This window comes from Argopecten irradians, chromosome 7 (assembly GCF_041381155.1).
Source record: "Argopecten irradians isolate NY chromosome 7, Ai_NY, whole genome shotgun sequence".
Classification (NCBI taxonomy): Eukaryota; Metazoa; Mollusca; class Bivalvia; order Pectinida; family Pectinidae; genus Argopecten; species Argopecten irradians.
This window is the reverse complement of record NC_091140.1, coordinates 14153128-14166098: the sequence shown is the minus strand read 5'-3', so window position 1 is coordinate 14166098 and position 12971 is coordinate 14153128. Positions and strand designations below refer to the sequence as shown.

Below are 12971 nucleotides of genomic sequence, written 5' to 3'. Positions count from 1 at the left end.
TCTATGTTACATCTATAAGTATATATGATATTTTTCAAATGGTAATTGATATCACTGAAAAATAGATTCCTGCATATTTATGCTTAATTTCAGTTCTTCACAACATAGTATAATAGGATGCCATCTTTAATAATGACTATCAAAACAAACAAGTCAAAAAATTTCAGATACAGAGAGAGTGTATATCTTTTTATTTCAGATTATTAATATGTCTCTATAAAAAAATTTCAGTTAAGGAACTTCCTGATGAAATTGCAGCCAAATTATCTCCCCTTGGTAATAAAATTTGTAGTATACAAAATTCTGGAAATAAATCATACATTTTATCCATACACAAACATACCATGACAAATGTACCATATATTTTGTCCATACACCTACCAGGTATGTAATATCCTTTATTGACAGTGATGAGGACAGGTGACTATGTATATTTCCAGTATGGTACATTTATCACTGATGTAACAGATGGTTACCGAGGGTTACGCTGCAGTCAGACATTACAGCTGGGACACCTATACTCACATAATAAATGTGCCCAGCTGTTAAAACATGTACAATATTACCAGTCAGGGATCAGATTTATACTTAGTGACAAAGTATGGCTTAAATAAACCCCAGAACGTTCTTCTTCGCTATGTAACAGGGTTATGGTGGAGGTTACTGAAGCTGTACGTGTGTCATAGCCGAAACTGGAAATGAAATCAAAGATGGAAGTCGTCCATCATCACAATATCTCTCTATCACACTTTCCTTCTAAAATCCACACTTCCTATCTAATCACTGGGAGAAGACAAGCGTTTTTAGCTCTAAATAATTACATAAAACATAAACAAATTCCAATAGGAGCGATATCCCAAACCAGATAAGATGTATCAGTTTCCGAATCCTTTCACAGAAAAAGTCCGGAAAACTCATCTTCGAAACATGTGTGTCTCTTTAACAGTGATATACGCCTCTGGTTTTGTGAAGTGTTGGAGATAGAGGGGCTGAAATAGAGGGAGCGCAGTAAAAGGAGAACATTCTCGGAGATTATGGGCACTCAAAACTGACCCCACCATTCTGTGTGATCGATCAAGCGTGACGAAGAAGATAGTACCTAGGAGATAATATAGATCACGCCTTCCTGGTAGAGTAATATTTTTGTGGTGGTAACATGTGTTAGTAGTATTACTCTGACAAGCTGAGCGGCCATTATAGGGTTGTATAATCAAAGGTGACATATGGCTATACAGGTCCCTAAGGGTCAAACACGTGTCATTGTAGCTGTAACGATTAGCTCCCACATCTCCCTGGGGAGTCCTAACTAAGTACACCCCTATATGTGCATGCAGATCTTCAATTCTAATTCTCCGTAGCTATTTGTCTGCCCTGAATTTAAGCCCTCTGCTGTCTACAATTCCACCATATTGTTTTTCGATTCTAATTTTGTTTTTTTTTAATGAAGAAAACCAGCAAGATGACAAGATAATGAGTATAGCTTACAAACTACAATAAATAAAGGTAGTAATCACTATAAGTCTGTTATAGGAAGGAAAAGGTGACAAATCATGTCAGCCATCTCAGCCGTTTAGCAGATTTATGTTCTTATCACATGGTCAAAACTAATGAACTCCTAATTAGGCGTAAGTCCTCCATTTATATGAAACAACAGGAATGGAAGTATACGTACATATGATTCTCAGTCTTCCACCTTTTAATTATAACTTCATCATTATTTTTCATCTTTTGCTCATTTTTTTTCCAAAATGATGTTGACCTTGCAAACTAATGTAAAGATTTATTTCAAAACCATCACAAACTATTGCTATAAAATTGTAAGAAATGGTTTCCAACATTTACACAAACCCTTCTTAAGAAGATAAGACACAGCAAACGAATCCGACTCTTCAAGGAAAGAGAATTAGGTCACAGTGACCTACTTTTATAGTAACATTATATTATTTCAGTGATATCTGATATACCACAAGAGATTCTGAATATTGTACTACTTTAAGCATTTGAGATCACAGTGAAGTATTTCAAAGGAATAATCTTCACAGAAACATTACCAGATATATACCTATGGTATCTCACAACATCTATATAAAATTTCAACATGGCTATATATATGCCCTACAGGATGTGAACCAGGTTACAGTGAATTGTCTTCGCCACCTTTCTGTGTTCGTAACTTTGTCTACATCATCACCCAGCCAGATAATTGATTATGCAATCCGACTACTAATTTTCTTGTGTAATTGAATTGTCAAAAATTTTAATCAGTAGCTGCTTACAAATTGTATTATAATAAGACACAAATAGAATGGTACGGCAGTGAAAGTTCACAGGCTATAGGGGACAATTGGTGTGGAAGTTAGGGGAGAGGTATGGTTTAGGCTTCAACACGTACAATAGGTAAAATATGTTCTGTTTGCACTCTATGTTCTTAAATTGCTAACAAACAACATCAACATATAGAGAATCTTACATTGCTCTCACATTATCATGTTAAGTACTAATTTTCACATTCTGCTTTTTGACAAAATTTGATAAGTTTCCAGGAAAATTAATTATTTTCTGTGATCAAGTGAGTAGATATATTTTGGAAAACACTCTGAACTAAAGTCTCACATACAATGTATCTTAATTTTCATTTCACCACTAAATGTGGCATATTGAGCCATAATATTGAAACTAGAACACTGACACGTCAGAAAGGGCCCCGCTATGTGTCTGACGTGCTTAAGTGGAAAAGTAGTATTTTGACAACGAATTCTTCCGTGTTAGCTATATGTTGCTAATAAATAATTAATGTCAACATTAATTGGGAAACCGATGATGGTACATTATTATAATTCTTTGGAAAAAGTCTTCCAAGTATTTAACTTGAATCCTGATTCCAAGCTAACATTACATTAAGAGCATACAATTAACTCAAATACCCCTTTTAAACAAGGTAAACCTCATAGTTTGCTGAAGAAACACATAACAAATGTGAAAGGAAGGGAATAAAGGTCTTGCTCAAATATTTTAATCATGTAAAAGTGCATTAAGCAGTCAAAACTTTGGTGAGTTGACTTCTTGTTTAATTCTGAACAACTCTGCTTCATTATAAATGTTGTAGCAAAATGTTCATGAGAAAATAATTTTTTTAAATTTGACCTTGACCTTTGACTTAGTAACCTTGGCCCATGACCTTACCTTTGGACAGTCAACTCCTTGTTTAATTCTGAACAACTTTGCATCATAATGTTATAACAAAATGTTTATCAGTTAAGAGCAACAACATTGTGATTTTTTTAAATGTTAAAATCCAAGATGGCCGATTTTTTAATTTAATTTCAGCCTGAAAAATTACCAAGCAGATCTAGGATGGATGGGGAATCATCATGTAAAATATGGGGAAAATACTCCACTCCCTTCCATCATTAATGTGCAAAAGAAAAAAAACGGACAGACGGACGGACGGACACGGACAGACAGACAGACAGACAGACAGACAGACAGACAGACAGACAGACGGACGGACGGACGGACGACAACCTGATTACTATAGGGCACCCGCATCTCGATGCGGGGCCCTAATAAACAAAAGGCAACCTAAAGCAACTTATTAAGCGTTCCTGTACATGTTCATAGGTTTTGGCAGTTTTTGGTGTAATAGCATAAACATAATACAATTGAGTTATTTTATTAATAGATACTGTGTCATACAAATCCAGCCTTATAATGCAAATGTGAAAGGGTTCATATGCGCCAGATCAGTTGTTATTTACCGGTAGGTCAAAATAGTAGTGGGTGCAAAGGTCAAGGACCTATATCTCTGGTAACCATAGTAACTATTCTCTTACCTTGATCTGTGACCTTGAAAAAGAAGATGTCGTTGGTGACAGTGGCTCCCTCTGACAGGACATATTGAATCTGGCGCTGGTCAATGTCCACTGTCAAAGAAAGAAAAATATACATATTAAACAAAATATGAAACAAATCACACAACCTCATAAGAAATACTGACTGACATACAGCGGATGACCCTAATAGGTTTGTTGCCTGTACAAAATAATCATGTCCTTGTAAGCTTTTCATAGACAAATCATTTTACATTCGGAACTCATTTTGATGTTCAATCAGCACTGTTTTGTCATAAACTGTTGTGTGGCCAAACTACTCTTTACAGGAACGCTCCCACCCAATTCAGTTTTGGAATCTGTCATATCACAAATTCAGATACAAGGAGATCTGGGGTAATGGTTCTCTGACTCTAATCAAACTTGACATACTTGATGATTGTCACAGAGCGTTACCAAGTCAACACATTGACCTTCAGTGGAAGAAAATTGGTAATTTTCTTTTTGAACATGAATTTTAACCCTCTGTAGGGTTGTGTGACAGGGAATGGTATATTCTGACAAAGTAGCTTAATGTCAGGTAAGCATGCGACAGTGACTCCTAGACGAGGAGAAATTTGTGATAGATAGTTGAACGATTATTGTCCAGTCAAGAAATTTGTGATAGATAGTTGACTGATTATTGTCCAGTCGGTGACATCAGAAAGACAAAGTCTTGCTTACACGCAACACACTCTGTTTATAAAGCTTCTGTCCAAGATAAATATCTATAGAAATGTCTACATGTAATGCATCTCACAAATTAACTGCCATTAATTGCTTTTTAATGTTTCAATGTAAATCCTTAAGGTTTAGAATAACTCAACCATTGGCCTAATCTCTTGCCAATCAATGAATTCTTATATACCTCTCCATCAATCAAATTAATTTTTACATGTCTCCTCACAAATCAAATTAGCTGTTACATGTAACAAAAGCTATTAATTAATGATAAGACTGTGATACGGTTCCAAATGTGCTCATTATGACATACAAGGTATTCCAGGGTTATGTTCATAGCCATTTAATTCTGGATAGTTGGAATGAGCTTGCTGATAAGAACAAATGGATACCATTTGTAGGAATTCCAAAATCCAGGTACAAATGTTTCCAGTGTGAAAATTCATTACGAGACAAGCTGAGAGGATTTCCACAGATTAAGTTATATTATGTTATATTATCTGTTCCATCATCATGTGCACAGCCAAACATTACACCATGTCGGCAGGGAGCCAGCTGCACAGGAAAAAACCAATAAACCAGAAATCATCACTTTTATCTGGTATCAGCTTATAATGGTCTTATTCACACTATCATATTTTGTCATTATGTGTAACTGCATATCAGGACGAAGTTCATTGAGTATATAATGCATTAAGTGCAGATACATGCAGATAGGAGTGTTTCTGGTGATAACTGCATATTGTTTAACCTCTAACCTCTAAAGAAGGGAGATCACTCTATGTTATTCTCATCGATTGCGAGATTAGTGACCGAAGGGAGATGGTATTCTTAAATCTTATGTTTGTTGGGTCTACAAAGATGGGTGTATGTAGTGCATTTTACTGAAATGGAATCTACCGGCAGTATGTATTATTAAATATGACGTCTGAACTCCCAGACACAAATATTATCAAACTCGTAAAGAAATTAAGTTATAGGTCAATAACACAACCTTCTAGCTTCTATGAGACACCTTGAAATCTGACCTATGACCTCTAGGTACTAAAATTAAAGACATACAGGGGACCTCAATCACTGTATGAACTTAATTTTGGACTGTTTGTGAAGGCCACCTACCTGATCTTTAATCAACTGTATGACCTTCAAGTATTTTATATGTTATATCTTCAGGTTAGATACGAATTCAAAAATTTGCAAATGATCAGAACATTGAATCAACCATTTTCAAGATCAGCATTAAAACACCTATATCAAATAACAATATCTATCTTTTCTCTCTACTCAGGTACAAATGTGTAATAATGAAGTTTAGTGTTACCATGACAATTTAATATCTTTTGTATTGGAGTCAGCTTTATGGAACCTTATCTTAACAAGTACAGGAGGATTTATAAGATAGAGTGTTGGTGTGAGAATGTGACACCAATGAGAAAAAGCAGCCAAGAATCAGTTGGCTTTTAGTACATTTAATTCCAAGAAGTGCAATCGCAAGACATTGGAACAACTAGTGGGGGTCGATGTGGGCTTCAGATTGCATATTTGAATTAAAAATCCATTAACAGCATGAACTCTGGGATCGATGGCGACTTTACAGGTCTCCAGGATCTTGTCACAGTGTGCCAAAGGAAATGCATCACAAACCAACAAATTACAATCCACTGAATATTTAACGACCTCTTTGAGATGATTCTCCCAAAAAGTAACTCCACCGGCGTGAGATGTGCATGTAAGATCTGTATACCCATTGATCAAAACATGGTAAAGATTCATTGTCAATCAAAAACTACTTTAACTCTAAATAACCCTGGCAAGCAACTTTCAGATCTATACCCTTTCAAATCACTATAGCAACAACCTTTACAGCAAACCTTTAGATCTAAAGAGCCTTCCTATAAAATAACCCTAGCAAAAAACACTATAGAAACCAAATTTTCATAGCTACCCACTCAAATAAAACCAGAGCAACAAACTATACAGTGCCCAAATTTTAGATCTGATGCCACTGTTCAAACAACCCAACAAGCTCTTAACTAGAATATTAACCAATTTTCAGAGTTTCCACTAAAATCACCCTAATGACAAACGCTGTGGTAACCTACTTTAAACAGCTTCTAGAGAAACAAACATACGTTTTTAGTTTTGCTTTAGGTACATCTGACAACAAACTGTGTCTCTCTGTTAATAGAAACTGTCAGGCACTCCTGCCTTTCTTTAAACCCCATAGTGATTTTTTTATCCAAGCCTGATTGAGCCATTTTCTTGCCCAATATTGACTTAGTAACATACAATACTACAGCATTACAGTAAATAAATGTTAGTTTAACCAGCTCAGCAGATGTTTTTTGTGAAAAGGTCGAGGGGGATCGTTGGCCGCGGTTACATGTCATACCCATGACGGCAGCCATGTCAATACCTCTGTGGAGGTTACTCACCGACAGAACTCTCCAGTGCTTGGAGGTACAAAAACATTACATCAGCATCATACAGAAAAACACATGAGGTAATATCATTACCATTGTACAGAAAAAATTCTAAACCCGAGAAGACCAGATCTGATTCCTTTTGCAACTCTAAACACAAAAATGTGTGTAAAATGTCCATCGGTAGGGCACGCCTGGTTACTGTATCTGATCTTAGCCTGACACGTCAAGTGGTACACGCATTAAAAACAAATAAAAGAGCTGCATACAAAATGAGTCGCACCTTTCTCCAATTAGTGCGATCTCTTGTCTTCCGACCGTATAATCAGCACTATAATAGCACAACAATGCAAGTCAGCCTCTGGCTCAGTCATCCTGCTGGAGGTTCATAAAACGTTAATGTTTCTTGTGGATAAAGCATCAACATTTAAAGCCAGTCAAAAAGCTGGCAACATATCTTTGTGCCATGTTACAAAAGATATCAGTGTTATTTTTTTGAAAATTAATATACCTCATTTTCTACTAATATAGTTTTTCTATCTCTTCTCTCTGTTTCAAAATTTACTTATTTTCAGTAAAACATCCTAGTCAAACGGAAGAAAAAAGATTAAACTGAATAGAAAATGAATTTGAAATTTAACAATTTTTTTTCTTTTCATGTTCAATTTAATTGCCTTCCGATAAATCTATGACAAGATCATATTTGCATATTCTGTAGTAGTCATAGCAAAACAATCTGAGAAATAGAAAAAAAGAATCTCGAGTATTGTATCTCGATCTACAAATCATAACCAGTCTGTCACATGGTATTCTTGAACTCATGTCTATGTTGTGGTATCTCTTTAATCAATATTCTTCAGTTGTTTTGATGTTGTTAAATACTCATGTTTCTGATTAACAATTCTTTGGTTTTTTATTTTTTTGGGCAATTTCATTGTTTGAAAGGTCATTGCTTTTCATTATGAAAATGAGATTAAATGTTTCTGTTCTCTATACTTGTACTGGTATAACCCAAACATCAAACGTGATGAATAAATGGACATGACACACATGTCTATACATAACGTATGAAACTAGACAAATGACCATATAAACCATTGAAGGCAATTTAGGGATGGCAAGGGACCTGAGATTGAATGAATTATTCTGGCAACAATATCACTTCACCCGATTTAGAAATCACTTTATTTCTTTATTTTATTCAAAAATTAGCCATTCATATTAATTTCTGGAGAAATAATTAAATTCATTAACATAGAAAAGATGGCATGTGTTCCAAATAATCATTTCAGGGACCAGGAGATAGCCCATCATGCCTTGATGGTGTCAAGTCGGCAGGGGTTACTGCAGGGAATTGTAAGGAATCGAGGACCCCCTTCAGAGATCCAGCCCGATCTGATTTTCTGTCCCCCTCTTTGGGCCCCCCTCCCACTGTCGCCTACATATGATTGATTTGTCCTATAATTTAACCAATCAGCAACTTCCTTATCACTTGTTCGAATCAGTCCCTCATTAATCTCGATATATCCATGACAGAAGATGAGAAATTCTCCAGTTCCTCCTAAAGACAAGAATCGCAAGATGCATGTTGTGCCGGTGAAGCTAAAGCTGTAAGGCCTTTGTGCCCCAGTACAAAAAAACCAGTCCACTTAACTGCTTCTGTCTGACAGTGAGTGATGCCTGAGATGGAACTAGCTAACTAATTCAACTGTCCATCAAAAAACGGTAAGACTGCAGGAAGCAAAGAGATTGCAGAGTATCTGTCCATCACACCACCGGGACACCAAAGCCTTTTGACTTGCTAGTGTCAATTATGATCGGAGCCAGCCTCTGAAATATTCCTTATTTCTGCAGTACAAAGGTACCCATAAAATTCCACCTAGAATCAAAAGATTCTTTACAAAACAATTAGCCCAAAACATAATTTTAATTAACTGTGATGTTTTTGACCTGATGGTTCTTTTGAAACCTTGACATCCAACTCGACTATAGTGAATGCCCTTATAGAAATACACAGAACAATGATAATGGCAATATGGAATTTTCTAAAACAAATTCTTTATACTCATAACATTATGCCTTTATAAATATACATATTTTTCATATGTACAATAATACAATGTAAGAGTTAATGGACGGAATGCAATAAACAAGAAAAGAACAGATGAGTTACTTAAAGATATAAACTAGAGAACTATCCGTATACCACATCATACAACACCAACTATGACATTAGCTAAACTGCAACATTGTAAGCTTTTTAAAGACCTTGACTATCTAACAATAAAAATTGCAGCTGACATTTTTCTTTATGTGACGATTGAGTTGAAGCATTTTCTACATTCCAAAGTCATGTTCTTTAATTGTTAAGTTTCTGTGGTGTATAGCGATATGATTAAACTCTATTTCATGGTAATTTAGTATGTCATCTGCCAACTATCACAGCAGGACAAAACATATAGGTTTATCAGGAAAGACAGAAGAAAACGGGCTCATCCCAGAAAAGATAGATAGACAGTATGATATTGGCTCGGGGGGGAAAAATAGAGCAGTACAAGATCGTCTGTATGTAAGGAGTGACACAAGGCGATAAGAAGACAACCCATTATGGCCCATACTAATGTTTTCTGTAGGAAAACTGGCAAGGTGTTTCCTGAAGGAAGCCTGCTAATAGCTTCCATTAGTACCATTCTTCACAATGTCCACAGTGCCCAAGAGACACTTGGAAGCAGATGTTTGACACGGAGAGGGTAAGAGGCTTTCACGAGATTGGCCAGTCGGAATGGCTCCGGGGTCTCAGCACTGTCAAACTTGTCCTGATTGAGAGCAGTTTTACTTGGGTACACATATTTCTTCAACAGTGATATATCATGTTTCTTTTCCAAAATACAAAACTTGGACATTTTGTTCTGACGAAGTGAACAATAGTTGAAAGAAAGGCGATCCTTCAGATAGCAGACGGAATTGGTAATTCCATTCCCTTGCGACCAGTCATGCATTTCAAACTAAATGGAAGACTCGTTCATATTTTCTCTGTTTTTGCAGTGTCAGAACAGATATGTTGGCAAACATGCATTGTCTCTGAAAGTTATGGCTACTGCTGTCACAATAAACCCTATCTGTGTTCCTAATACATACAGCCAGGCAAATTACATCTGTTTCTATCTCTACCAGTATACGCTGACTCCATCTTTAAAACATTCTTCTACAGTACAAACTACCAGGTCTATACCCCACTGTCCTGGTACTTCCCAAACAGCCACTTCAGCTCGTTCATTAAGCTAATTAGGTCATTGATGACAATCAAATAATATCTTTCAAGTATCAGGCCTGGAATAGCTCCATGCCTGTTGGTAATTAGTAAAAAGTTTGGTGATTTAACACGTTGGGTAACTCTGACTTTGATCAAAGGTTAAGAACTTCTTACCATGGTAATTTGTTAATTAAAATAGACAAAGTAGTCCTTCAACGTAACATGTTACAGGCAAATATCACGACCCAGAGCCTCTTTGTACTCAAGGAGGAATAGAGAGAATATTTTAATGAATAGACATAGCCTTATAAGCACCATTGGTTCTTCATCCTGACATGATTATGACCCTTGCCTTTAGTTATACATTTTGACCTTTGTGAACTTGAGATAATGTCAAGGACAATTTAGTTTGTTTAAAAGATAGCTAAAATGTTTCTAAATCCTTAAACAGATCGAGACTCCCAGACAAAATATGCTACATAAAGCTCATATACAGCTTTGTTCACTAACTATGGGTATTAACACAAATAAAAATCCTAATTGTTCATACATGAAACCCAATACACATAATGTCATATTAGTCATCTAAAATCAATTTGATGGCCACTCTTAAGTTCAACCTTCCATATTTAAAAAAAACAATTTCATTAAGATATAACGACATATTACTGCCAGTCCTCCTCCACCTCTGGGTGGCAAGTTCAAATTACAGGTGGAGCAGTTGCCAAGTACTGACTGGTTGATGTTTTTTCTCTGGGTACTCCCGCTTTTCTCCACCAACAAACCTGGTATGTCCTTCAATGACCATGGCTGTTAACAGGATGTTAAACTAATCAAACCAGACCAATTTAAGGAAAACTACAAGAACGGTATTACTCAGCCTTAAGAAAAGCATATATCTGAATACATGTTATTGTCTTTATTTTTTTGAATCTATAAAATATACATTTGCCAGATTTCCTTCTGAGCCAAACTTAAAAACATCTGCTGATTCAGCTAATATAGTTCTGTCTGTTTTACTCGTGTAAAGATAACTAAAGGTGTTCTTATATCGACAGAAATCAATGGAGAAACTCGTATACAATCAAATCTAGGGACGATTTTTAAAAACTGAAATTTCTAGTGCTTCTGTGATCAGATAGAGGTGAAATCTGATTTAAGTTGGTGGATTGGAGCCAAAGATCCTGGTCAGGTTCATACGAATGTTTGACAGAGCCATCCATCAGGGTAGTAAATAGTATTACATAATTACGGTTGGGACTACCGACCCACACATACAACACTCTCATTGACTTCATTGTGTAGCTGCCATCCAAAATAATCTCAAGTCTGTAGTAGGAACATTTAACCTTTACTGGATCACAGAAATGGCCAACATTAAGATCCAAGTACACTCTAGTCAGGCAACTTAATCCAGTTTTATTCTAATGACTATCTAGCAATTTTTTTTTTTTGTAAAATTTTTACATCTGCAGGTTAAGTATCAAGAAGGCAGAGGCTACAATGACTGAGTGGTTAAAGAAGGTGAACATTTTACCACTGATTCAACCTCTAGCTTTAGGTTGCTATGGAAAAGTGATGGCCAACTTTCTACAATTAGTCCATACGCCTCCAGACTCCAGAATGCCTACTTTGAGAAATATTTAAAAAATGATGCTTGTTTGTTTTTTTTTTTATTTTTCTTTGAAGTCCTCTGCTACCAAACTTTGTCCTTACAAATAATAAAGATCAATTCTATTTTCGCACATTACAGAGTTATCTGCCCTTGCTTGAAAGTTTTGATACTGATGCCAAAGTTATGCAGACATGTTAACCCTACCGATTCTAGCAGAAGTCTACCGCTTTTGAGGCTGATATTCCGCCTACCGCTTTAATATCCAAATATTCCGATTTCTGCAAAACATCTTTTAAATATTTTTTCTTCAGATTTCTGAATCAATTTATAGGCGGTTGGGGCTGTCATTGCGGCTTCAAAATGCATACTAGACAAAATAGGGGGACTGGCTTGATAATTCAGTAAACAAAGAAGGTGTGAACACTCCCTGGCCAACAACCACTGGTGCTAATTAGCGGCCTGGGGCTATTTCCACCTTGGCTTGGTGCTGTCACTTGTGTATTACGTAGGCCTACCTAAGGAAACAATCATCTGGCCTTTCAATAAATTTTGTGCTAAAAACTAGTTAGCATCATTTCAAAAACAAAAACTACTTATAATTGAAATGATTTACTCACGTTTTTAAAGTAAAATAGGCGTACAGTATCTGCCGAAAGTCAAACATTTGCCATCGTAATGGCCACCATTTTCGGAATGGGGCGATTCTAATAGAGGAGCTGGAATTTCAGGATTTCACTTTTTTTTTTTGCAGGGGGATTATTTCTCTAGAATATTGGTGTAAATTTTAGAAACAAATATTAATATTTTTTCTTGCATTAATCAAAAGAAAATGAGTCTAGTATGTATTATGAATAAATAAAAAAAATATGAAAAAAAAATAATAGACAATATGAATATTTAAAAAAGGTGATAAATAAGCATTGAAATAAAAGTATACAGTATATTTATTGGCATTTTTAATCTTATAAATATAATGTAAGCCTTAATCAACATTAAAAAAATGCAAAATGAGCAACCAAGGCCTATGGTGATAATGAAAGTTTAAACATAATTTGTTAACAAAAAATGTTTTTGTAATTATTTTGCATATTATTGATATTTATATATTTCTGACGCGTCGTGAAAAATGC

General features: G+C 35.6%; 1 protein-coding gene across 1 annotated transcript in view; it reads right to left on the bottom strand.

Moving 5' to 3' along the window:
• The window catches only part of LOC138327621 (extracellular matrix protein 3-like), a 103303-nt gene that overhangs the window by 62449 nt on the left and 27883 nt on the right, over positions 1 to 12971 (bottom strand). The window contains 1 exon segment of the mRNA XM_069273875.1: positions 3834 to 3923. Within this exon segment, the coding sequence (XP_069129976.1) occupies positions 3834 to 3923 (90 nt within the window).